General features: G+C 49.4%; 1 protein-coding gene across 2 annotated transcripts in view; it reads right to left on the reverse strand.

The window, feature by feature from the left end:
* The window catches only part of PRRT1B (proline rich transmembrane protein 1B), a 46,740-nt gene extending 19,906 nt beyond the window's left edge, over positions 1-26,834 (reverse strand). Inside the window, exons 1-3 of one of the 2 annotated variants that reach the window (XM_069582158.1) lie at positions 26,587-26,705; positions 2,014-2,477; positions 1,230-1,373 (exon numbers count right to left, since the gene is read on the reverse strand). In XM_069582158.1, the coding sequence (XP_069438259.1) occupies positions 1,230-1,373; positions 2,014-2,477; positions 26,587-26,596 (618 nt within the window). In that variant the 5' untranslated portion in view covers positions 26,597-26,705. Of the gene's footprint in view, positions 1-1,229; positions 1,374-2,013; positions 2,478-26,586 lie in introns of both variants that reach the window. The other variant, XM_069582157.1, reaches the window with a different exon arrangement.
* Between the last annotated feature and the right edge of the window lie 424 nt (positions 26,835-27,258).

Genomic DNA, 27,258 nt, shown 5'->3' on the forward strand with positions numbered 1-27,258 from the left:
CAGGCCTGACCCACATCCGCACTCCAGGCCCGTCCCTCACCATCTGCACAACCACCCCGAGTTCGATATCATCATTGGCCCCTCTTTGAAGATGAGCAAACAAAGGCTCAGAGAAGTTAAGTGACCCGCCCCAGGGCCCCGCAGCTGGTGGCAGAGCCAGAACTGACAAGCAGGCAGCAGCCTGCAGAATCGCACCTCTGAGGGGCCCGGTCCTCACTCAGCCCCCCGCCCCAGTCCCGTCTTGCTTACAACTGGGGAGCCTGACCTCCAGGGAATATCAGGGCTCTCATCGGGTCAGCCTTGAACAGAAGCCCCAGGGCCTTCCTGCTATTAGGACAGCCTCATGCCGAGCCAAGGTCAGGAATGGCGGGGAGGGAGGAAGAAGAAAGGGTGTAATCGAGATGCCAGGTGGGTGGATGGTGGATAGACAGACAGGCGGATGGCTGAGTGGACAGACAGGTGCGTTAACAGATGAACGGGGTGGGTGGATGAATAGATGGAGACTAGACAGATGGTGGATGGAAAAGTGGGTAGCAGGTGAACGGAGAGATGGGTAGCTGGGAAGGACAGACAGAGGTGGGTGGGTAGAATAAACGAGCAGATGGACAGATTACACACAAGCCCCTGCTGCCTCCCTGGTGGCTCCATGGTATAGAATCCGCCTTCCAATGCAGGAGACGTGGGTTTGGTCCCGGATCTGGGAAGATCCCGCACGCCATGGAGCAAGCAGGCCCCCCCGTGCCACAACTACTGGCCTGTGCTCCAGAGCCTGGGAACCACAACTAGTGAGCCCCTGGCTGCACCTAGTGAAGACCGCGTGCCCTGGAGCCCGCGCTCCATAACAAGAGAAGCCCACGCACCGCAACCAAGAGGAGCCCCTGCTCCCTGCAACTCAGGAAAGTCCAAGCAACAGCAAAAACCCACCAGAGCCCAAATCAAATAAAATTTTTTTTTTAATCTAAGTTGAAACACAAGCCCCACGGGATGGGCGGTCCCCTGGACCTGAATCATTCACACTGCCAGTGTGAACTGTTTCAGTGGAATCTTCTAGAGCAGATCTTGAGTGGTAAGGGGCAGAGACAGCAGAGGAGGCGGCCAGGATCCCAGACAACTGGGCACCGATCTCCCAATTCTGCCAGCCTTCTCGGGGGTGGGGGGGAACACTGGGGACCTGGGCACGGCAGGCCTGGAGGCTGCACCAGGGTACCCCCCACCCCACGCCCTCCTACCTCATGGGAGTAGACGATGGCGATGAGCCCAGTGAGCAGACAGCAGAAGAGGGTCACCAGCACAGACTCCATCATGTAGTCCTTGGGCAGAGGCCTGTGTTCTGCCGGGGCCGGGGCTGGCACGCCTGCCACGGGGCTGTTGTACTGCCGGGGAAGAGGCCATGGCGTGGTAAGAGAGCGGGCCGTAGCCTCCAGACACCAGGATGAGGACGCGGTCAGCGACCGCCACGGCGCTGTCACTCCAGCCACCTCCCAGCCTCACCCAGCCAGGATGCAGGCTGCCCGGGGAGCAAGGCCCCATTCCTGCCCGCTCAGCACCCCGACCTGTCACGCAGCCCCCCAGAATCCTCCAGTGTTCCACACCGAGGTGGGGAGAGGTGCTGGAGACCTCAAAGCTCTCCTCCACAGGCAGCCAGGGGCCAGGGTTTTTCTAAAAATCTGTATCAACTCATCCCCTAATAAAGGCCCTGGGGTCCCTCACAATGGAACCCCCACCTCTTCCTATCCGCTCCTCAATAAGTTGGACCAACCACCCTCACTCCCAGGATGCACCAGCCTTGGCCACCCTGCAACGCCTGTGCTGGGCTCTCCTCCTCGCCTCTCCCTGAACACTCCTGTTCATTCTGCAGAACCCAGCTCAAATGACCCCCGGCTCCTGCGAGGCCGCTCAGTCTCGCCCACTCCCTAGGCGGAGGAAGCCCCTTTCTGTTGCGCCCCCAGGGCACAGCTGTGTCCTCTGCAAGGGTGGCTGGGGGGAGACGGGGGTCCCCGCGGGCTGACTCACCACCGGGAAGGTCGCGAAGAGCGGCTGTGCGGCAGGCGCGGGGAAGAGCGGTGCGGGCGGCGGGTACAGGGCCGGGGCGGCCGGCGCGGGCGGGAAGAGCACCGGCGGTGAGAAGGGCGGCGGGTAGAGCAGGTGCGCGGCCTTGGGGTCCGGCGGGGCGTAGGGCGGGGGCTCGCCCACGAAGCCGATGTTGGGGACCCCACCGGCCGCCGCCTTGGGCATTGGCAGGGCCTCGCCCGCGGCCACGGCCTGGGCCTGGGCTGGGGGCGCCGCGGAGGCCTCGGCCGGGGGCTCGCCCGGGGGTCCCTCTGGCGCCGCGGCGTCCCCTCCATCTGCGGCGGCCACTTCCTCGCTGGGCGCTCGGTCCTCCTCCAGGAGCTGCGGGCGGCGCGGGAGCTGCGGGAGCCCGGGGCGCGCAGGGTCCTCAGGGACTGTGGGGCCGCCGCCCCCTTTCGCATCCGCTCCTAGGAAGAAACGGCAGAGGCAGCGAGCCCCCAGAAGGCTGCCGGGCCAGGAGGGAGTCCTCCTCACAGGCCTCAGAACACAGCCCCTCCGAGGAGAGTCACAGTGACCGTGCCGACCCTGACCCGCCCTGAACCCCGCACTCAGGCCTCCCCAAGCCTGCACCCTTGAAGCTCTATCCAGAGTGCAACAAGGGGACGCGGAAACCAGGGCTCAGAGAGGGGACGTGCCTTCCTGGCGGCCACACAGCCAGTACAGATGGCCAGCGGGATGGAAGGCAGGCCGTGCCGCCTCGATTGCACCGGCGGGGACGTGGTCCTGCCCCCAGGGCCCTGATGCCCCAGCAGATCGAACCAAGGCAGATGCCTCAGCTCAGGGCAGCCCCCTCATAGGCTGAGACACCGTCCAATGGGGGCTGGTCTGCGAGGATGGGCTGAGCCAATCAGATTCTCTGCTCTGGAGTCACTGGACCCTGGCTACCGGAGGACCAGGGAGAGCCAGGAGGTCATCAAGGGCCAAGAGCCTGCTGAGGCGGAGAAGGAACAGAGACGTGAACAGGGTGGGGGAGGGAACGGAGCACCCAAGCAGCAGTGGGTGAAGAGGAGCCCACCCAGCAGCCCGAAGGGGCCTCTCAGCTGCCTTCCAGGCCTGGCCCTGCCCGCCAGCATCCACTTAATAAACTGTGGGCACCCCCGCCGGTCCCAACAAGTCCTGAAGGTGCGCCCTGCACCCCCTGAGAGTGTCCTGACCAGCTGAGCCCCTCCAGGCCTCCGGTCCTGGAGGAACAGGCTGGAAGGGGGCTGGGGCAGGACCTCCCCCACCACTCCCAGTCCGGACCTGGGTGGGCATCCCAGGGTGTGGCTTTGAAGTTCATTTCCTGACTGTCCTTAGGGGTTATAGAAGGCAGAGAGAAAAAGAAAACAGATATAACTGCACAGCGCTGCTGAGGGTGGGGGAGCCTTGCTGAAATCCCCCTCCCACCCCTAGCCTCGCCCCCATCCCTCCCACTCCCACCGCCCATACAGCAGGTGGGTGAAATCAGAGGTCAGGTTTCCCTAGGGGAGGGATCCCAACGACAGGAGTACTGAGCCCCTGAGGGCTCCCACCCACCTGCTCCCAGCAGCCAGGGTCTCACTCACGGCTTCTCCTGAGACCCACGCAGGTGCTCTTGCTTCCACACCACACGGCCACCCAGGCCGCGCCTCCCATTTCTCTATCCCCTTCAGGCTGGACTCGGCCATGTGACTTGCTTTGGCCAACGGAACATTAATAAACATCTTGCAAACACTGGCTTTAAAAACCTGCATCTTTCAACATTACCAGGGGCTGGGGGGGGATGAGAAGTTCGGGTATCAGTGGGGACAGTTCCATCTGGGAGGATGAAAGCGTTCTGGAGGGAGGTGATGATGACGGCTGCACAATACCGTGAATGCCCCTGAACTGTACACTTATAAACGGTTCAGACGGTAAATCTTATTACCAGTTTTAAAAAGCCTCTCTCTCCTGCTGATCTAAAAATGCCAAACAAAATACAAAAGACCCTGAAAAGTGGACAAAAGCAGAGTGTAGTCAAAACACAGAAGTGACTATAAAGGGGTGAACTGCCTGTTTTCCCCTCTCATTTCGTTCAAAGCTCAAAGCTCCAGCCCCAGAACCACATGACCGGACAGCTAAAACCCCATGATAAACTCGGTCATTCTGGCCAGAGGAACCAGGAGAGGGCCCCCTGCAGAAGGGAGAGGGTAGGGAAATCCTAGAGAAGTACCTTCAGAGGGGTTCTGAGTCCCCTAGTTCTGTGTGTGAACTGGGGTGACCAATGTATACCAGCTTGCCCAGGACGTCCTTGGGTTTACTTCTGAGAATCTCACATCTAGGAACTGTCAGTCATCTTAGAATGGATCCACACCAGCCCTAGACTCGCCCTCAAGATGCATGTGCAGGGGACAGATCCAGACCTGCATAATGAAGACCTTAGAACCTGGACCAGAAAAAGAGCCAGAAAACAATGAACAAAATCGCAAATTAGTGCATGCCTAGCAATTACTTTAAATAGACTAACTTTTCCGAAAGACATGGAGCGGCAGAATGGATAGAGAGACAAGATATTCTGTGTATAAGAGACTCACTGCAGGTGTGAGTCTGCAGACCACACACGTAGACCAGAAAAGAACAGAAAAACATTCAACACAAAAGGAAACCTAAAAGCCTGAGGCAGCTACGCTTCTACAACAGAGACTGTGAGACAAAAACTGCAATAAGAGACAGAGAAGGTATTACAAAATGACAAAGGGCTCAAACCCAACAAGAAGATATAACATTTGTGAGTATATATCAGTGAACATCAGTTCAGTTCAGTCGCTCAGTCGTGTCCGACTCTTTGCGACCCCATGAATCGCAGCACGCCAGGCCTCCCTGTCCATCACCATCTCCCGGAGTTCACTCAGACTCATGTCCATCGAGTCCGTGATGCCATCCAGCCATCTCATCCTCTGTCGTCCCCTTCTCCTCCTGCCCCCAATCCCTCCCAGCATCAGAGTCTTTTCCAATGAGTCAACTCTTCACATGAGGTGGCCAAAGTACTGGAGTTTCAGCTTTAGCATCATTCCTTCCAAAGAAATCCCAGGGCTGATCTCCTTCAGAATGGCCTGGTTGGACCTCCTTGTAGTCCAAGGGACTCTCAAGAGTCTTTCCCAACACCACAGTTCAAAAGCATCAATTCTTCGGCACTCAGCCTTCTTCACAGTCCAAATCTCACATCCATACATGACCACTGGAAAAACCATAGCCTTGACTAGACGGACCTTTGTTGGCAAAGTAATGTCTCTGCTTTTCAATATGCTATCTAGGTTGGTCATAACTTTTCTTCCAAGGAGTAAGCATCTTTTAATTCCATGGCTGCAGTCACCATCTGCAGTGATTTGGGAGCCCCCAAAAATAAAGTCTGACACTGTTTCCACTGTTTCCCCATCTATTTCCCATGAAGTGATGGGACCAGATGCCATGATCTTCATTTTCTGAATGTTGAACTTTAAGCCAACTTTTTCACTCTCCTCTTTCACTTTCATCAAGAGGCTTTTTAGCTCCTCTTCACTTTCTGCCATAACGGTGGTGTCATCTGCATATCTGAGGTTATTGATATTTCTCCTGGCAAACTTGATTCCAGCTTGTGCTTCTTCCAGCCCAGCGTTTCTCATGATGTACTCTGCATAGAAGTTAAATAAGCAGGGTGACAATATACAGCCTTGACGTACTCCTTTTCCTACTTGGAACCAGTCTGTTGTTCCATGTCCAGTTCTAACCGTTGCTTCCTGACCTGCATATAAGTTTCTCAAGGGGCAGGTCAGGTGGTCTGGTATTCCCACCTCTTTCAGAATTTTCCAAGTTTATTGTGATCTACACAGTCAAAGGCTTTGGCATAGTCAATAAAGCAGAAATAGATGTTTTTCTGGAACTCTCTTGCTTTTTCCATGATCCAGCGGATGTTGGCAATTTGATCTCTGGTTCCTCTGCCTTTTCGAAAACCAGCTTGAACATCTGGAAATTCACGGTTCACGTATTGCTGAAGCCTGGCTTGGAGAATTTTGAGCATTACTTTGCTAGCATGTGAGATGAGTGCAATTGTGTGGTAGTTTGAACATTCTTTGGCATTGCCTTTTGTTGGGATTGGAATGAAAACTGACCTTTTCCAGTCCTGTGGCCACTGCTGAGTTTTCCAGATTTGCTGGCATATTGAGTGCAGCACTTTCACAGCATCATCTTTCAGAATTTGAAACAGCTCAACTGGAATTCCATCACCTCCACTAGCTTTGTTCATAGTGATGCTTCCTAAGGCCCACTTGACTTCACATTCCAAGATATCTGACTCTAGGTGAGTGATCACACCATCGTGATTATCTGGGTCGTGAAGATCCTTTTTGTACAGTTCTTCCATGTATTCTTGCCACCTCTTCTTAATATCTTCTGCTTCTGTTAGGTCCATACCATTTCTGTCCTTTGTTGAGCCCATCTTTGCATGAAATGTTCCCTTGGTATCTCTAATTTTCTTGAAGAGATCTCTAGTCTTCCCCATTCTGTTGTTAGGAAGGCCTTCTTATCTCTTCTTGCTATTCTTTGGAACTCTGCATTCAGATGCTTATATCTTTCCTTTTCTCCTTTTCTTTTCACTTCTCTTCTTTCCATAGCTATTTGTAAGGCCTCCCCAGACGGCCATTTTGCTTCTTTGCATTTCTTTTCCATGGGGATGGTCTTGATCCCTGTCTCCTGTACAATGTCACGAACCTCCATCCATAGTTCATCAGGCACTCTATCTATCAGATCTAATCTCTTAAATCTATTTCTCACTTCCACTGTATAATCATAAGGGATTTGATTTAGGTCATACATGAATGGTCCAGTGGTTTTCTCTACGTTCTTCAATTTAAGTCTGAATTTGGCAATAAGGAGTTCATGATCTGAGCCACAGTCAGCTCCTGGTCTTGTTTTTGCTGACTGTATAGAGCTTCTCCAACTTTGGCTGCAAAGAATATAATCAATCTGATTACGGTGTTGACCATCTGGTGATGTCCATGTGTAGAGTCTTCTCTTGTGTTGTTGGAAAAGGGTGTTTGCTATGATCAGTGCATTTTCTTGGCAAAACTCTATTAGCCTTTGCCCTGCTTCATTCTGCGTTCCAAGGCCAAATTTGCCTGTTACTCCAGGTGTTTCTTGACTTCCTACTTTTGCATTCCAGTCCCCTAACATGAAAAGGACATCTTTTTTGGGTGTTAGTTCTAAAAGGTCTTGTAGGTCTTCATAGAACCGTTCAACTTCAGCTTCTTCAGCATCACTGGTTGGGGCATAGGCTTGGATGACTGTGATATTGAATGGTTTGCCTTGGAAACTAACAGAGGTCATTCTGTCGTTTTTGAGATTGCATCCAAGTACTGCATTTCGGACTCTTTTGTTGACCATGATGGCTACTCCATTTCTTCTGAGGGATTCCTGCCCGCAGTAGTAGATATAATGGTCATCTGAGTTAAATTCACCCATTCCAGTCCATTTTAGTTTGCTGATTCCTAGAATGTCGACATTCAATCTTGCCATCTCCTGTTTGACCACTTTCAATTTGCCTTGAACACAACATAGGAGTGCCTGAGTATAAAAGCAAATAATAACAGACCTAAAGAAAGAAATTGATAGCAATACAATAATAGGGAACCTTGATATCCACCTTACATGAATGGATAAATCACCCAGATTAAAAAAAAAATTAGGAAACAGCAACCTTAAAGGACATGTTAGACCAGATAAACTCAAACACATATATACAGAATATATATCCAAAATAAACAGAATACATATTCTCAAGTGTATATGGAACATCCTTCAGGATAGTTCATGCTGCTGCTGCTAAGTCGCTTCAGTTGTATCTGACTCTGCGACCCCATAGACGGCAGCCTATCAGGCTCCACTGTCCCTGGGATTCTCCAGGCAAGAACACTGGAGTGGGTTGCCATTTCCTTCTCCAATGCATGAAAGTGAAAAGGGAAAGTGAAGTCGCTCAGTTGTGCCTGACTCTTAGCGACCCCATGGACTGCAGCCCACCAGGCTCCTCTGTCCCTGGGATTTTCCAGGCAAGAGTATTGGAGTGGGTTGCCATTGCCTAGTAGGCTACAAAGTAAGCCTTTCTAAACTTTAGAAGGTTGAAATCACATCAAGCACCTTTGCCAACAAGAAATCAATTATGGGAAGAAAACTGGAAAACTCACAGAGATCAAACAACATGCTATTGAGCAACCAATGGGTCAAAGAAGAAATCAAAAGAAAAAAAATTTTTAAATACCTTCCGACAAATGAAAATGGATAGAACAGACCAAAACTTGAGCTGCAGCAAAGCTCATAAAAATAAATGCCTATACAACATCAGAAATCTCATAAATATTCTACATTTACACCTCAAGGAACAAGAACAAATGAAGCCCAAGGCTAGTAGAAGTTAGGGAATAACAAAGATCAGAGTAGAAGCAGAGATTAAAAACAGAAAATATTAATAAAACGAAAAGCTGCTTCTTTGAAAAGATGAACCAAATGGACAAATATTTAGCTAGACTAAGGAAAAAAAGAAGATTCAAACAAAATTAAAAGTGAAAGAGGACACGTTTACCACCAATACCACAGAAATACAGTGGCTCCTGACAGACTACCATGAAAAATTACATGCCAACAAATCTGAGAACCTAGAAGCCAAATTAAATTCCTAGACACACAGCGCTCCACCCTGAATCATGAAGAAAAAAAACCTGAGCAGACTGATTACTAAAGAGAATCAGTCATCAAAACCCTTGCAACAAATAGGACTCTAAGACCAGATGGCTACCAAACACCCAAAGAATTAATACCAACCCTCAAACTATATGAACAACTAAAAGAGAGGAGAAAATATTTCCAAACTCATTTTATGAAGCCAACATTACCTTGATACCAAAATCAGAAAAAGATGCCACAAGAAAAATGCAAACCAGTGCCCCTGATAAACGCAGATGTAAGAATCCTCAACAAGGAAATATTAACAAGATTCAACAACGCATTCTGCCCACTACACCACACCCATAAACGAACACAATACCCCAAATTTAACTCAAAATGGATTAAAGACTTGAATGTAAGACCTGAAACCATAACATTCCCCAAAGAAAACATAGGCAGTAAGCGTCTTGATATTAGTCTTGACAATGACTTTCTTTTTAGATTTGAAGCCAAGTGAGTGAAGTCACTCAGTCATGTCTGACTCTTTGTGACCCCATGGACTATAGCCTACCAGACTCCTCTGTCCATGGGATTTTCCAGGCAAGAATACTGGAGTGGGGTGCCATTTTCTTCTCCAGGAGATCTTCCTGACCCAGGGATTGAACGTGGGTCTCCCGCATTGTAGGCAGACGCTTCACCATCTGAGCCACCAGGGAGGTCCCCTTGAAGCCAAAAGCAAAGCCAACTAAAGCCACAACACAAGTTGGAACAACATCAAACAAGTTTCCGCACATCAGGGAAAACCGTCCACAAAGTGAACTGGCAACCTACTGAATAGGAGAAGATATTTGCAAATCATGTATTTTACATGGGTTGATATCCAAAGTATACTTTTAAAAACTCATATAATTCAATAGCAAAAAATAAACCTACAATTAAAAATCGGGCAGAAGATCTGAGCAGACATTTTCCAAAGACATACAGAGGGCCAGAAAGGTACCTTGAAAAGATGCTCAATCAGGGAAATGCAAATCAAAACCACAATGTGCTATCACCTCACACCTGTTAGAATGGCTGTGATCAAAAAGCAAAGAAAGAGTGTTGGTGAGGAGTGGAAAAAAGAAGAGCCTTGTGCGCACGCTATTGGTGGGAGTGTAGACTGGTGTGGACACTATGGGAAACAGTATAGAGGGTCCTGAAAAACACTACAAATAGAACTACTGTAAAAAAAAAAAAGTCACGCAGTCGTGTCCGACTCTTTGTGACCCTATGGACTGTAGCCCCCCAGGCTCCTCTGTCCATGGGATTCTCCAGGCAAGAATACTGGAGTGGGTAGCCTTTCTCTTCTCCAGGGGATCTTCGCAACCCAGGGGTCAAACCCAGGTCTCCCACGTTGCAGGCAGACTCTGTACCGACTGAGGCACCAGGGAAGCCAAGAACTACGGTATGACTCAGCAATTCCAACCTGGGTCTTTAAAGGAAAAAAAATCCACTAACTCAAAAGGCTATATGCATTCACCATGTTCACTGCAGCGTTATTTTCAGTAGTTAAGATCAGCTAAGTGTCCACTGGTGGATGAACAGAGAAAGAAAATGGTGTGTGTGTATACACATATTAACAAAAATCTTGCCTTGAAATATGTTATACACACTTACAATATTATTCAGCCACTAAAAAAGAATGAAATATTCAGTTCAGTTCAGTTCAGTCACTCAGTCGTGTCTGATTCTGCGACCCCATGAATCGCAGCACGCCAGGCCTCCCTGTCCATCACCAACTCCTGGAGTTCACGCAGACTCACGTCCATCGAGTCGGTGATGCCATCCAGCCATCTCATCCCCTGTCGTCCCCTTCTCTTCCTGCCCCTACTCCTTCCCAGCATCAGAGTCTTTTCCAATGAGTCAACTCTTCACATGAGGTGGCCAAAGTACTGGAGTTTCCATGTGCAATAATGTGGATGGACCTTGAGAGTATTATGTCAAGTGAAATAAGTCAGACAGAGAAAGAGAAATAGTGCACGACCTCACTCACATGTGGAATCGGGAAAAAACAAACCCGAGTTCATGGATACAGAGAACAGATCGGTGGTTGTCTGAAATGGATGGGGGTGGGCAAAATCAGTGGAGGGGGTCAAAAGGTATAAACTCAGTTATAAAACAAGTAAGTCCTGGAGATGTAGTGTATAGCATGGTGAATCTCTAATAATACTGTAAAGGAAAAAGGGAAAGATATACACAACTGAATGCAGGGTCCCAGAGAATAGCAGGGAGAGATAAGAAAGCCTTCTTAAGTGAACAATGCAAAGAAATAGAGGAAAACAACAGAATGGGAAAGACTAGAGATCTTTGCAAGGAAATTGGAGATACCAAGGGAACATTTCATACAAAGATGGGCTCAATAGAGGACAGAAATGGCAAGGATCTAACAGAAGCAGAAGAGATAAAGAAGAGGTGGCAAGAATACACAGAAGAACTATACAAAAAACATCTTCATGACCTAGATAACCACCATGGTGTGGCCACTCACCTACAGCCAGACATCCTGGAATGCGAAGTCAAGTAGGCCTCAGAAGCTTTAGTGAGGGTGATGAAATTCCAGCTGAGCTATTTCAAATCATAAAAGATGATGCTGTTAAAGTGCTGCACTCAATATGCTAGCAAATTTGGAACTCAGCAATGGCCACAAGACTGCAAACAGTCAGTTTTCATTCCAACCCCAAAGAAGGGTAATGCCAAAGAATATTCAAACTACCACACAACTGAGCGCATTTCACATCTAGCAAGGTAATGCTCAAAATCCTTCAAGCTAGGCTTCAACAGTATGTGAACCAAGAACTTCCAGATGTATAATCTGGATTTAGAAAAGGCAGAGGAACCAGAGATCAAACTGTCAACATCCACTCGATCACAGAGAAAGCAAGGGAATTCCAGAAAAACATCTACTTCTGCTTCATTGACTAGGCTAAAGCCTTTGACTGTGTGGACCAATAAACTGTGGAAAATTCTTAAAGAGATGGGAATACCAGACCACCTTACCTGCTTCCTGAGAAACCTGTATGCAGGTCAAGAAGCAACAGTTGGAACCAGACATGGAATAATAGACTGGTTCAAAATTGGGAAAGGTGTGTGTCAAGGCTATATACTGTCACCCTGCTAATTTAACCTATATGCAGAGTATATCATGAGAAATGCCAGGCAGGATGAAGCACAAGCTGGAATCAAGATTGCCGGGAGAAATATCAACAACCTCAGATATGCAGACGATACCACCCTTATGGCTAAAAGCAAAGAACTAAAGAGGAGGGTGAAAGAAAAGAGTGGAAAAGCTGGCTTAAAACTCTACATTCAGAAAACTAAGATCATACCATCCGGTCCCATCAGCTCATGGCAAATAGATGAGGAAAAAACGGAAACAGTGACAGACTTTATTTTCTTGGGCTTCAAAATCACAGTGGATGGTGACTGCAGCCATGAAATTAAAAGACATCAATCCTTGGAAAAGAAGCTATGACAAACTTAGCATATTAAAAAGCAGAGATGTTGCTTTGCCCACAAAGGTCTGTATAGTCAAAGCTATGGTGTTTCCAGTAGTCATGTATGAATGTGAGAGCTGGACCATAAAGAAGGCAGAGCACCAAAGAATTGATGCTTTCGAAATATGATGCTGGAGAAGACTCTTGAGAATCCCTGGGATAGCAAGAAGATCAAACCAGTCAATCCTAAAGGAAATCAACCCTGAATATTCATTGAAAGGACTGATGCTCAAGCTGAAATGCCAATACTTTGGCCACCTGATACAAAGAGCTGTCTCTTTCATTGGAAAAGACCCTGATGCTGGAAAAGATTGAGGGCAGAAGGAGAAAGGGGCGACAGAGAATGAGATGGTTGAATGGCATCATGGGCTCAATGGACCCGAGTTTTAGCAAACTCCGGGAGATAGTGAAGGACAGGGAAGCGTGGGGTACTGCAGTCCATGGGGTCACAGTCAGACATGACTTAGCAACTGAACCAACAACATATTTGAAAGTAGTTAGGGGGTTGATTCTTAAAAGTTCTCATCACAAGAAAACAATTTTCTTCGTACAGTGATCATTATACAGTGTATACAGATATTGAATCATTACATTGTATGCCTGATACTACTGTAATGTAATGTCAATCGGACCTCAAAAAAACAAACAAAAAAAAGAAAAACAGGAAACTGGACCAAGATTGGAAATGCTACTCATAGAAGGTACATCAACTAGTGATCTGAAACTACCTAGGTTGAGTGCTTCATAAACTTCATAAACTTTCCAGGGCATAACAGGACTTAGGATTTATTGTTGTCCAGTCGCTAAGTCGTGTCTAACTCTTTGCAACCCCGTGGACTGCAACACTCCCGGCTTCCCTGTCCTTCACCATCTCCCAGAGTTTGCTCAAACTCATGTCCACTGAGTTGGTGATGCCCTCCAATCATCTCACCCTCTGTTGTCAATCTTTCCCAGACTGAAGGGTCTCTTCCAATGAGTCGGCTCTTCCCATCAGGTGACCAAAGTATTGGAGCTTCAGCATCACTTCTTCCAATGAATACTCAGGGTTGATTTCCTTTAGGACTGAGAATTTATACAACATAATATATGTGATGTGCAGGACCCAACCCAAAAAGCATTCGCCATTCAAAGAATGAGGCAAATGTGACCAGTCCTCAAGGGAAAAGACAGTCAACATATCTCTACCCGAGATGTTGAAATTATCAGAGAAAGTAACTGTCGTAACAAACCCCATGAGCAAAGATAAACACACTTGAAAAAAGTTCTCAGTGAAGAATTAGAAAGTTTGACATGGATTTTTAAAAAAGGCACAAGAAATTTTCAACACATAATATCTGAACTTTTTTTTAAATTCACTGATGTCAATATTAAAATGGAGGTGACGGAGAAAAAAATAGTGAGTTTGAAGAAGCACCAATCTAACAAACAGAGATTAAGGAAAAAGAGAATAGAGCTTCAGGGGCCTATGATTACAGGAAAAGGTCTTAACTCCATGTCAAGTCCCAGGACAGATTTTGGGAAAAATACATTTGCAGTAATAATGGCTAATTACCTACACGACATGTGATAAAAGACAAATTCATAAAACTCTAAATATCCACAACAGGCACTTAGTGGGCGAAAACTCCCTAGACACAGCATCATAAAACTTCTCGGGGACCTCCCTGGAGGTCTAGTGGTTAGGACTCTGAGCTTCCACTACAGGAGCTGCGGGTTTTATCCCTGGTCAGGGAACTAAAGATCCCCATATGCCACACAGCACAGCCAAAACAATAGCAACAAATTCTCAAAACCAAAAGATTTAACATCAAAGCCTGGAAAGCTGGCGGCGAAAAATGACCCATTACATTATATACAGGGGAACAACAGTTTGAATTCCACAGATAGTCAAGAGACAGCTGAGGATCAACATGTTAAACAGCTGATGGAAAAAACCTGCAACCCAGAAATCAACATCGAAAGGAAATGTCCTTCAGGATCGAGGCACGTGGCCTCTTCTATTGCTGACAGCAAATTTCCATAAACGCAGCGGCACACAAAGCCCGTCCACCTCACAGCCGTGATAATGACCGCATTCGTAAAAACAGAAACCCGGAGGCGGGGATGCAGAGAAATTGGAACCCTTGTGCACTGTTAGTGGGAATGTGAGACGGTGCAGCCACTGTGGAAAACATGCCAATTCCTCAAAAACGTACACATTTCCAGAGAACTTCCTGGTGGTCCAGTCGTTGGGACTTGGCATTTTTCACTGCTGTGACCCTGGTCCAATCCCTGGTTGGGAAACTAAGATCCCACAAGCCGTGCAATGCAACCAAAAAGAAAATAAGCAATTTCCACAGGAGCCAATAATTCCACTTCCGGGGACACACCCAGAAGAACTGAGAGCAGGGGAGAGAGGTTTATGCACCCACGTTCACAGCAGCCCCGGTCACAAGACTGAAAGGCGGAGCCCAAGGGTCTACCGACCTATGAATGGGCAAAGTGCAGCTTATCCCCACAGTGGAGCGTCACTCAGCCTTTAAAAGGAAGGAAATTCTGACAACATGGAAGAGACTTAAGGACATTATTCTAAGTAAAATAAGCCAGTCACAAAAAGACTCCACTGTCTGAGGTCCTTCAGTCCAGCTCAATTGCTCAGTCATGTCTGACTCTTTGCAACCCCATGAACCGCAGCACACCAGGCCTCCCTGTCCATCACCAAGCCCTGGAGTTCACTCAGACTCAAGTCCATCGAGTCAGTGATGCCATCCAGCCATCTCATCCTCTGTCTCCCCCTTCTCCTCCTGCCCCCAATCCCTCCCAGCATCAGAGTCTTTTCCAATGAGTCAACTCTTCGCATGAGGTGGCCAAAGTACTAGAGTTTCAGCTTTAGCATCATTCCTTCCAGGGCTGATCTCCTTTAGAATGGACTGGTTGGATCTCCTTGCAGTCCAAGGGACAATCAAGTGTCTTCTCCAACACCACAGTTCAAAAGCATCAATTCTTCCGCGCTCAGCTTTCTTCACAGCCCAACTCTCACATCCATACATGACCACAGGAAAAACCATAGCCTTGATTAGACAGACCTTTGTTGGCAAAGTAATGTCTCTGCTTTTGAATATGCTGTCTAGGTTGGTCATAACCTTCTTTCCAAGGAGTAAGCGTCTTTTAATTTCATGGTTGCAGTCACCATCTGCAGTGATTTCAGAGCCCCAGAAAATAAAGTCTGACACTGTTTCTCCATCTATTTCCCATGAAGTGATGGGACCAGATGCCATGATCTTCATTTTCTGACCAGACTTAGAAAGGGGGATGGTGGTTACCAGGAACCGGGGAAGAGGGGTGAGGAGGAGAGCTACTATTTCATGGGGACGAGTTTCAGTTTGGAAAGATGAAAGAAAATACGAAGGTGGATGGTGGTAATGGTTACACAATAATGTAAAGGCATTTAGTACCACTGAACTGTACAGTGAAAAATTGTTAAGATGATACATTTTATGATATGTGCATTTCACAGCTTTTTCAAATGGAGAAAAACTACCAAACACTCATGTCCTGGCTCACACTCTGTAGGTCAGAAGTGCAGGCTGACTCAACTCAGGGTCTTCATCAAGGTGTTAAGTGGAATGGGCCTGGAAGGAAGAATCTACCTCCAAATTCATTCTGGTTGTTGGAAATTCTAGCTCCGCGGCTCTGAGGGTCTGTTCCTGGAGGCTGCTTGCCACCCTTCCCAGACGACCATCTCGATCTTTAAAGCCAGGAATGCACATCAGAGCCTTCTCTTGCTTCAGAACTCCCTGTCTTCCCTTCTGCTACCAGGTAGAGAGAGATCTCTGCGTCTAAAGGGCTCATTTGATTGGGTCAGACCCATTCAGAAAAATCTGTATTTTAAGATCAACTGACTTGGGACTTTAATTCCATCTGCAAAAATCCCTTCACAGCAGCACCTATACTCGTGTTTGGCAGAATAACTAGGGAAGGGAAACACGGGCACCACCCTTAGAGTTCTGCCTACCGCAAGTAAGGCATTCTCAGATGGAAGAAAACTCAGAGGATTCCTTATCAGAGACCTTCTGTAACAGAGAGGTTAAAAAAAGTTCTTTGGGTTGAAAAGAAATAATACCAGAGGTGAACTTGAAGAAATAAAGGAAAGAACTATCAGTTCAGTTCAGTCGCTCAGTCGTGTTCGACTCTTTGTGACCCCATGAATCACAGCACGCCAGGCCTCCCTGTCCATCACCATCTCCCAGAGTTCACTCAGACCCACATCCATCGAGTCAGTGATGCCATTCAGCCATCTTATCCCCTGTCGTATAATAATTGGGGTGAATATAAAAGATAATAATTTTTCCTCTAATGTATGACTGTTGAAAGCCAAAATTATAACATATTATGATGAGTTTGCAATGTGTACACATGAAAACTATAACACTTACTAAAGTTATAAAGTCTTCCCTGGTGGCTCAGATGATAAAGCATCTCCCTACAATGCGGGAGACCCAGGTTCGACCCCTGGGTTGGGAAGATCCTCTGGAGAAGGAAATGGCAACCCACGCCAGTACTCTTGCCTGGAAAAGTTATAAAAGCTTAATTCATGGAGATGAAGGGAAAGAGATCTATAAATTAACAAGCTTCTACACCTTACTGAAAGTGATACAATACTAATTCTAAGGAGACTGTAAGAAGTTAGGTATGTATTTTAATCCTTAGACCTGAGACAGGCTTGGAACCTGGAACCCTTTGCTTCAATGCTTGTACCTGGACATACCTCTCCTCCAACAACAAAATACAAAGAGTCCCTATGGGACTAAAAATAACTGCATGCATGTGCGGTTAGGGCAAATTCTGGACAAAAAGATACAAAGAGATTAAAAACAAACAAATAACCCAACTGCCAGTTTCCAAGAGCCTGGGGAGCAGGGCTGGGAGCAGAAGCATGGTCCTGTGCACACCCTCTGCACACACGACCACCTAAGGAGTGGGCAAGCCACCTGAGCCACCGCTCCAGCCGGACCCCCGGACACCCCTACCCTCACCCCATATAAGGAACCAGCTTGCTCCGCCTCTTCAGCAAGTGAGCAAGCAAGGGAACCTGTTACTTGCTCTCACTCCCCAACCCCTGCCGCAGCAGGGCCCTCAATAAAGCCTCGCCTGAATTTTGTGTCTGACCTCTGATCAATTTCACTGACGAAGGAGGCCAAGAACCCTGGTTGGAACAGCACAACCACTAAAAAAAAATAACCAGAAACTATGCAGCAAAAACACCAAGAGATAAATTAAAATGGAATGCTAAAAAAATATTCAAATTAATACCCAACAAAGCTGGGAAGTGGGTACAGCACAGGAGTGAAGGGGGTAGAAACCAGGGGAACACGACAGAGGCGACAAAGTGGAAACAATAAAACTAGCCTTCAGCATCATATCAATGGGCTTCCCTGGTGGCTCAGAAGGTAAAGGCTCCGCCTGCGATGCGGGGGACCTGAGTTTGATCCCTGGGTCAGGAAGATCCCCTGGAGAAGGGAATGGCAACCCACACTAGTATTTTGGCCTGGGGAATTCCATCCATGGACAGAGGAGCCTGGGGGGCTACAGTCCACGGGGTCTCAAAGAGTTGGGCACAATCGAGCAACCAACACACATCATATCAATAATTTAAAAACATATCAATAATTACAATAAATGCTGGTCTCAACTTTCCAATTAAAAATCAGAGATTGACGTAACAAATAAAAACCAAGACCTACAAGCAAGTGACAATAGACAACACTTAGAATACACAGAAGTGATAAATGGGAAAGATAGGCCATACAAAGTAAGCAAAAAAGGCTGCAAAGGGCTCTTGTGATCAGATTAAACAGACCAAGAATACCACCGGGTGGCTCTCTGGTGGTCCCGTGGTTAGGACTTGGTGTTTTCACTGCCATGGGCCTGGGTTCAGTCCCTGGTTGGGGAGCTAAAATCTCACAAGCTGCGAGGTGTGGCCAAAACAAACAAACAATGTATTACCAGCAATAAAGAGAAACACTAATAATAAAAGGAATAATTTACCAGGAGGACATTGACAATTATAAATGCACCTCTATCTAATAGCAGAGCTCCAATTACACGAAACAGAAGTTGGCAGAGTTAGAGAGAAACACGCAAGAGGCACTGTTATAGAAGACGTTAATACCTTCATCCATCAGCTGACAGAACCAGACAGAATCAGTCAGCACGCGGACAATCCGAACAACACTGTGAAGCCTCTTGATCCAGCAGATGTTTACAGAATACTCTACGCAGCAATTGCAGATACCGTTCTCAGAACACAACGTGTATTTACCGAGGCAGACCACGTACTGGGCCATAAAGCAAAGCAATGTTAAAGGAACTGAAATCGTCCCAACTGCATTCACTGACCACAAGAGAATTAGAAACCAGTACTAATGAAGTGTCCAGGAAAACATCAACTATCTGAAAATTAAATAATACACCTTAAAGAATTCATGGACCAAAAATACAGTCACGAGGCACACGGAAAAGTGATTCTGAACGGGGTGACCGTGAAGAAAGAACACATCAAGGCGAGAGATGCAGAGACGTCCCTGGGCGTCCAGTGGTTAAGAATCCACCCTGCAGTGCGGGGGATACAGACTCCATCCCTGGTGGGGCAAACTAAGATCCCACGCGCCACAACTAGAAAGTCCGTGTGCCACAGTGCAAGATGCTGCAGGCCCCAGCCAAGACCACACGGCAGCCAAATACATATTTCTTTAAAAGACATCACCAAGAACTACAATACTCTGGCCACCTGATGCGGAGAGCTGACTCATTTGAAAAGACCCTGATGCTGGGAAAGATTGAAGGCAGGAGGAGAAGGGGACAACATGGATGAGATGGTTGGATGGCATCACCAACTCAATCGACATGAGTTTGAGTAAACTCAGGGAGTTGGTGATGGACAGGGAGGCCTGGCGTGCTGCAGTCCACGGGGTCACAGAGAGTCGGACACGACTGAACGACTGAACTGAAGAATTACAAAGGCAAGTCACTGAGTGGAAGAAAATTTAACACATCAGACAAAGGGTTGTATCAACACTGTATAAAGAACTCAAACTCAATAATAAGGCAAATGTCCCGATAAGAAAGCAGACAAAATACTTGTAAACACTTCCAAGCAGACATTCAAATGCCTGATAAGCACATAAAAAGATGCTCCGTGCCCTTAGTCATTAGCAATGCCATCAAAATGAGAAATGCCAGCTTTCCCTGGTGGCTCACTGGTTAAGAATGCGGGAGACAAAGGTTCAATCCCTGATCTGGGAAGATCCCAAATGCCATGGGGCAACTAAGCTACAACTACTGGGTCTGTGCTTCCGAGCCTGGGAGCTGCAACTGCTGAGCCCACGAGCCACAGATACTCAAGTCCAAGCGCCCGGAGCCTGAAGCCACCGCAACAAGGAGCCCGCACGCCGCTAGAGAGTCGCCCCCGCTCGTCACAACTAGGGGAACGCCCCCGCAGCAGCAAAGACCCAGCACAGCCAAATGAGTAAAATTATTTTAAAAATTAGAAATGCCAGTTAAAGCCACGAGCTATCACCACCCATTAGGATAGCTAAAATTAAAAAAACAGAACCAACCAACTTGACCTTAGCAAGCTGTAGCAAATATGTAGGATGGCATCACAGACTCGATGGACATGAGTCTGAGTGAACTCCGGGAGTTGGTGATGGACAGGGAGGCCTGGCGTGCTGCGATTCATGGGGTCGCAAAGAGTCGGACACGACTGAGCAACTGAACTGAACTGAATGGAAACTCAAAGGCTGCAAATAGGAAAATAAAACAGTAACAACCACTTTGGGAAACAGTTTGACAATTTCTTAAAAAGTTAAAGGCACATACACCATTAAGATTCAGCTATTCCACTCCTAGGTATTTACTCAAGACAAATACAAACAACGTATGACCACACAAATGTTTACAGAAAACTCTGTTTGCAATAGACCCAAACTGGAAACAACCAAGAGCCCACAACCGATGAATGGATAAAGCAATTGTGCCGTGTCCATACGCTGGACTATGTCTGCAGGAGGCACCCTCTGTGACCCCTGACCCCCAACACATAATTCTCTCCCCTTGAGTGTCCATCACACTGAGTGACTTAAAAATACATATATACATATACATACACTGATTTATTTATCTGATGCATTGGGTCACAGTTGCCTCATGGGCATTCTTTCGTTGTGGCTCACAAACTCTGTGGCACACTGGCTCCAGAGCACACAGGCTTAGTAGCTGCACGTGAGATCTTAGTTTTCCCACCAGGGATCAAACCCGTGTCTCCCACATTGCAAGGCAGACTCTTAACCACTGGACCGTCACGGAAGTTTCCCAATGCATGCTCAGTCCCTTCATTCGTGTCCGACTCTTTTCGATCCGATGGACTGCAGCCCACAGGCTCCTCTGTCCATGGGGATTCTCCAGGCAGGAATCCTGGAGCGGGCTGCCATTTCCTTCTGCAGGGATCTTCCTGACCCAGGGACAGAACCTGCCCCCTCTTCCATCTCCTGCAGTGGCAGGTGGGTTCTCCACCACTAGTGCCCCCTGGGAAGCCTCTGCATGACTTCCAGTGAAGAGATAAGGCAGCAGGAATGCGGCTGCTTCTGAGATTAGTTTTAAGAAGTTCCTGCCTTCTTGCCAGTTGCTGTGTGTCTCTGGTGACTCCAGAGGAAATGATAGGAGAGGCCTGCGTGACACGGCAGGATGCTGAGGCCCTCGTCCAACAGCCAGGCACCCATGAGGCGCCAAAACCTGAGGACAACCAGGTCAGTGAGTTTGCAGGCAGCCCTTCAGCCTCTGCTGAGTCTTGGGGTGACTGTATCCTAGCTGATGACTTGACTACAACCTCAGGAGACACTCAAGACACAGGCACCCCACCCAGCCACCCCAGACTGCATGGTAATAAGTATGGGTTCTTTAAAATGTGGCTTCTTTAAGTGCTGGGGACTTGCCTGGTGGCACAGTGGATAGGGATCCACCTGCCAATGCATTGGACACGGGTTCAATCCCTTGTCTGGGAAGATCCCACATGCTGCCCATGCACCATAACTCCTGAGCCGGGAACCACAGCTATTGGAGCCCAAACACCCTAGAGCCGCTGCTCGGCAACAGAAGGCACTGCTGTGAGAAGCCTGTGCACCGCAATGAAGAGCAGCCCTTGCTCTAGGGAAAAGCCCTCCTAGCAAGACGACCCCATGCGGCCAAAACATAAACAAACACAAAAATAAAATTATATTAAAAAAAAAAGACACCCAAGTGTTGAGAGTACAGATCTTCCTCGACTCACAATGCGGTTTGTATCCTGATAAACCCATCAAAAGTTGAAAATATTGTTAAAGTAAAAAATGCATTTAGGGAAATTCCCTGGTGGTCCAGTGATTCGGATTCTGCACTTTCACTCCCAAGGACATGGGTTCTATCCCTGGTCGAGGAACTAAGATCCCACAAGCCACGCAGTTTGGGGGAAAAAAAAATTGTATTTAGTACACTGACCTCCAGAACATCATAGTCTTAGACCAGCCCGCTTTAAATCTGCTCAGAACACTTAGAACAGCCGACAGTTGGGCAAAACTGTCCAACACATAGCCTATTTGACCATCAAGCGCGTGAGCACCTCCTGCCACTGACTGAACACTGGATAGAAAAATAGAATGGCTGAGTGGGTACAGAATGGCTGCAATGTACCCTCGTGGTTCAGTGGGTGTCGGGGCGCCATGGCCCTGCCACCGCCCAGCGTTGTGCGGAGGAGCAGACTGCAGGCTGCCAGGGCGGCGGCGACCGGAACTCAAAACACAAAGTCCGGTTTCTACCAGATGCACATCACCTTCACACGACTGCCAAGTCGGAAACCAGACCATTGAACCATCTGTAGTTTGTAGTTGGGGACCACCTGCAATCTGTTTAACAGTTACAATTCCTCAGCAGTGAAAAGGAATGAACTCTGGATATGCACAGAAGCCCGCATGGATGGATCGCTAAATCATTAAGCCATGGACAGGCAGCCAGTTGAACAGTGTCCAGGCTCTATGATCCCATGTATATAAAATCCTAGCATAATGTGCCATTGAGATGGACAGAAAGCCACCCGTAGCTGCAGGAAGGGATTACCAGGGGCACAAGGAAACGTTTGAAGGTAAAGACTGTTATTTGGGGACTTCCCTTATGGTCTAGTGGTTAAGACTCTGAATTCCCAATGCAGAGGGTGCTGGTTCAATCCCTGGTCAGGGAACTAGACCCCACATGCCACAGTGAAGACTTGGCACAGTTAAATAAATAAATATTTTTTAAAAAAGAAGATTGTTATTTTGATGTACTGACCGCTGAAGAGACGCACAATACGTCAAAACTGGTCAAAACACACATTTTAAATAGATGCAGCTTGGTGTACTTCAACTATACTCCGAATAAAGTGATGACCTTCTTTAAAGAAAAAAACATGCTTTTGAACACTTGCACACTGGGGCTCTTCCTCTTTCTCCGCTGGGAATCCTTCTGCCACCCACTGGACTGGCCCCAAGGAGGAGAATGGGGGCAATGCCTTGCCAGTCCCCCGACCACTCAGCCCCAGGGAGCCAGCCCCATGCTGCAGACCCACACGATGCAGACCCACACGATGCTGACAACACATGCCTGGTGTATTAGAGCACTAAGTTCTGAGCTGGTTTGTTCCGCAACAAAAGCCAACTGATCACTGATACAGAAGGTTTCCTCTGGGAGCAGGAAGAACCGGGACGGGGGCAGGAGAGTGGGGAGCAGGCAGAGGCCGCAGTGGCCGGGCCAGAAGGGAGGCCGAGCGCCAGATGGATACAGACAAGTGGGGGGACTGGTGGGTGCGGTGGGGTGCACCCAGCCCAACCGCATCCGGAGGGGAGGAGGGGAAATGAGCGGGCAAGAGCGACAGGGCGAACCACATACGCTTTTCCCTCCTCCCTCAGTGCCCGGGGCAGAGCTGGGCTGGGGGGTATGGGATGAGGGTCTTTTTTTTTTTTTTTCTCCCAACGGTGCCACTCAACTTACAGGATTTCAGTTCCCTGGCCAGGGACTGAACATGGGCCCCAGCCATGAAAATTCTGAGTCCTAACCACTGGACTGTCAGGGAGGTCCCTGGGATGAGGGTCTGGGTCACAACCAGGAGCCCAGGCTCAGCGGCCAGACCACCTGGGCTGCTTCCTCTCCCAGCGCCTCCTCGGTTTCCTCGTCCTTAAAATGGGGACACCACCACCTCTCGGGGTTATCGTGGGAATGAGAGGAGTGTGTGGCTGTACAGTGCTTGGACCCTCAGCTAAGACGGGCTCCGTGATCTGAGGTTAGGAAGCAGCTGGAAGAAACTGGAAGGGTGTTCTGGCCAGTCTGAGGAATCTGCAAGAGGCAGGGGAAATGAAAACCATTGAGAAATGAAGTCACACAACGTTAGCAACGGAGAAGGCAATGGGACCCCACTCCAGTACTCTTGCCTGGAAAATCCCGTGGATGGAGGAGCCTGGTAGGCTGCAGTCCATGGGGTCGCTAGGAGTCGGACACAACTGAACAACTTAACTTTCACTTTCATGCATTGGAGAAGGAGATGGCAACCCACTCCAGTGTTCCTGCCTAGAGAATCCCAGGGACGGGGAAGCCTGGTGGGCTGCCGTCTATGGGGTCGCACAGAGTCGGACACGACTGAAGTGACTTAGCAGTAGCAACGTTAGCAAGACCTGTGGCTTCTAAGCTTGACCCAGAGAGCTGGGCTCTTCCAAAAGGATCTGGGGGGGCGGGGAGGTGCTTCAGGGTTGTTGATATATTGGAGGGATGGGCTGGCCTAATTATTCCTGGGGGAGGCACCAAGGCAGCTACCAACCTCACACACTCAGCCAAGGGCTGGAGGCTTTAAATATTCAAGGCAACAACAACAAAAGGGCCACTGTAGGGAAGATGAGAAGCTGCCTTCACTATCTATGCCAGAGGGGTCACTGGCTGGCTGACTCATGAAGCTCTCAGCCAAAATCCACCTCCCCTGATACACAAGGCCCCCAAATCATTCTCTGAATACGCAACCAGCTGGAGGCACGCAGCCAGCCAGCCATTCAGTCCCACACATTGTCATTGGGTAACTCCAACGGACTAGTGTTCTAGGCTCAGAAATACAATTCAGGATGGATGGAGAGATGATCATGCTCAGTGGGTAAGTCAGGCAGAGACAAATATCACGTATCAGTTACATGTGGAATCTAAGAAATGATACAATGGACTTGTTTACAAAAACAGACAACAAACAGAAATGGACTCACAGACTTAGAAAACAAACTTACGGTTCCCAAAGGGGAACTGGGGGGGAGGGATAAATTAGGAGTTTGGGGTTAACATACAAACTACTAATATATAGAACAGATAAACAACAAGGACCTATAGTACAGGGAACTAAAGTCAGTATCTTGTAGTAACCCATAACGGAAAAGAATCTGAAAAAGAGCGGATATATACCTGAATCACGCCTGAAACTAACACAACACGGGAAATCGACCATACTTCAGAAAAAATACAATTCTGTACAACAAATCCTACCAAAATACCATCATTTCAGCAAGGTTAGGTGCCTGTAGGGCTGCTAAGTGGATGAAGCTTTGCCACGAAGATGTTCAAGTGAGCAGCTACTGTTTTGAAGCATTTATCAGGTGCCAGGCCATGGGAATAATTATGTCTGCAGTGACCCTGAGCCAGGGTGACCCAGGGGTTAAGAATCTGCCTTGCAATGCAGGGATTGCACGTTCAATCCCTGGTCAGGGAACTAGATCCCGCACGCCACCTCAGGACAACTAACTGAGCCTGCCACAACTAGAGAGAGCTGGCACCCCACAACTAGAAAGGCGAAGGACCCCCTCTTCCCCCAGCCACAACAAGAGAGCCCAGGCGCCTGCCAGGAAAAGCCCCAGCCCAAGGAAGACCCAACGCAGCCAAAAAATTCTTTTAAAGTTGAGTGTCTCAGTTATCTTTAAAAAAAAACCACAAAAACAAAAAACAGAGCCAGCTTTGTCATCTGTTCGAATTTAAGAGATTTAAACTCCCCATCCTCCCTTCCCTCACGTGTAAATGGGGACAAGAACAGTAGAAGGATCGTTTAAAGATAACACTAGTGGACACACGGCCAGGCTGTTTTGAGAGCCTCCTACAGGAGTGTCCCAGGGGAGCCCCAGGTGGGCCTTATTCGCTGAGGTTCACAACGGTAACGTGAACCTCCCCACCCACCCCCCAATTCGGGCACCGCGCGCCCCGTGGAGACGCCAGCCCCGGCCCCAATTATCATAACAAAGCCCGCAGCTGTCCCGGGCGGCCTGGACAAATACCTGGCCCGATGGCGCGGAGATAGGGCCGAAGAGAAAATACATTTGCTGGCGGGGCTGCCGCGCTGCGGCCTCGGGTTCTCGAGTTCTTGACACCCGAGCCTCGCCGGGACATTCCAGCCGGAAAAGGGGGGCCAGGAGCCGGGTGGGAAGTGCTCGAGGGTGGGGAAGAGGGGGCGCTTCCTGGAGGTCTGGGGTGGCGGCGGCAGATAAAGCCAGGCGGGGCCCGGTCCCTCTTGGCAGCAGCAATCCCCTGGGAGCCCCTTGCAGAAGAGACCTAGGGGCCCCCCGGCCCCAGGTTGGTGGTGGAGGCGGGGGTTGTTAGGCAGACCGCACCGTCCGCGTCTCCGGTCCCCGCGCCGTCACCAGCAGCCCCCGGCCCGCCTGCTTGCGACTCCCGAGGTTAGGACCGGGGCCAGGGGATTCTCGGATCAGCGCGCCCCCGCCCCCAGTGCTGGCTGCGCCGCGGACGCCAAAGTTGCGGGGCCTTCCCGCGCCCCCTACCCAGTCCGTCCAGCTCTCTAGCTCGCGCCCCCGTCCCACTTCCTTCGGCCCCTGTTTCAGTCCGCGAGGGCTCTCCCCGTCTCTCCCCGTCTCTGCCCCACAACCCAGCCAGGGTCGCCCCTCCCCCGCTCCAAGGACTTCAGCCTGACCAGAGGGGCGAAGAAAGTTACTAGGGGAAGGACGGGGCGTGGGATGCGGGGGACACGGCCCCCCAGATCGCCACTGCAGGGGCACCTGCTGCCCGCCCGGGGGCCGAGCCGAGGGTTGCCCCCCCCCCCGCCAGCTCTCCCGCGGGGGCGTCCGCCCTGCGGAGAGGGGCACGGCCAAGGTCCCCGAAACTTCCTGCGGCAGCCGCCGGTTCCCCCAGTCCCGGGCGGCAGGGAGAGGCGTCCCAGGGCAGGGCCAGGCTGGGACCCCGCGGAGCCAGCCTCGGGGCCCGGGGTGGGGGTCGCCCCTGCCTTCCCCGGGAGCCGGGCCGGGGTGGGGGCGCCCACCGGGCCCACCGCCCTTACCTGCGTCCATGGCGCGACCAGCCAGGCTGCACGCCTCCCGCCGCCGTCGGGCCCGGCTCCGCTCTCGCGGACAGCTCGGGTTTCCTGGTGCGCGCGGCGCGGCCGGTTAATCATTGACCGCAGGACTGCCCGCGGCTGGGTCAACAGGTGGCTCCTCGCGCGCCCCGGCCGCTGGGGCCCGAACCCGTGCGGCCTGGCCGCCTCCGCAGGACCCGCGCCCGGCCGGCCCCGAGGAAGGGGGCCGAGTCGGAGGGGCGCAACCCAGGCCCAGCTGGGAAGGGGCGGAGGGGGCGGCGGGGAAGGAGTGCGGGAGACCCGCCAGCCAGAGAGCCCAGCTGGATGCATTGGTGGCCAACAAGGGCCTTGCGGATCCGAAGAGCGCCCAGTCTCCCCTTCTGTGTCTCCCAGCAAGGGAAGCCAGCAGTGCAGATTTTCATATGAAATCTCCTGGGGTTTAAAACAATGTGTGTGACACTTCTGTTCCCTGAGACTTGCCAGATTGGAGAACTCAAAGCAGGTCTACTCCAAACATCCAGAAATGCTAGATAGACTACACCCACAAGCCAGACAGCAATTTCAATTCATAGCTGAGCTCCCAAGATGGGAAGAGAGATCCCTGGGACGGAGGAAAAGGAGGCAAACCCTGGAGGAGGGGACTGGGGTTTTGGGTAG

This window comes from Ovis canadensis, chromosome 3, assembly GCF_042477335.2.
Source record: "Ovis canadensis isolate MfBH-ARS-UI-01 breed Bighorn chromosome 3, ARS-UI_OviCan_v2, whole genome shotgun sequence".
NCBI lineage: Eukaryota > Metazoa > Chordata > Mammalia > Artiodactyla > Bovidae > Ovis > Ovis canadensis.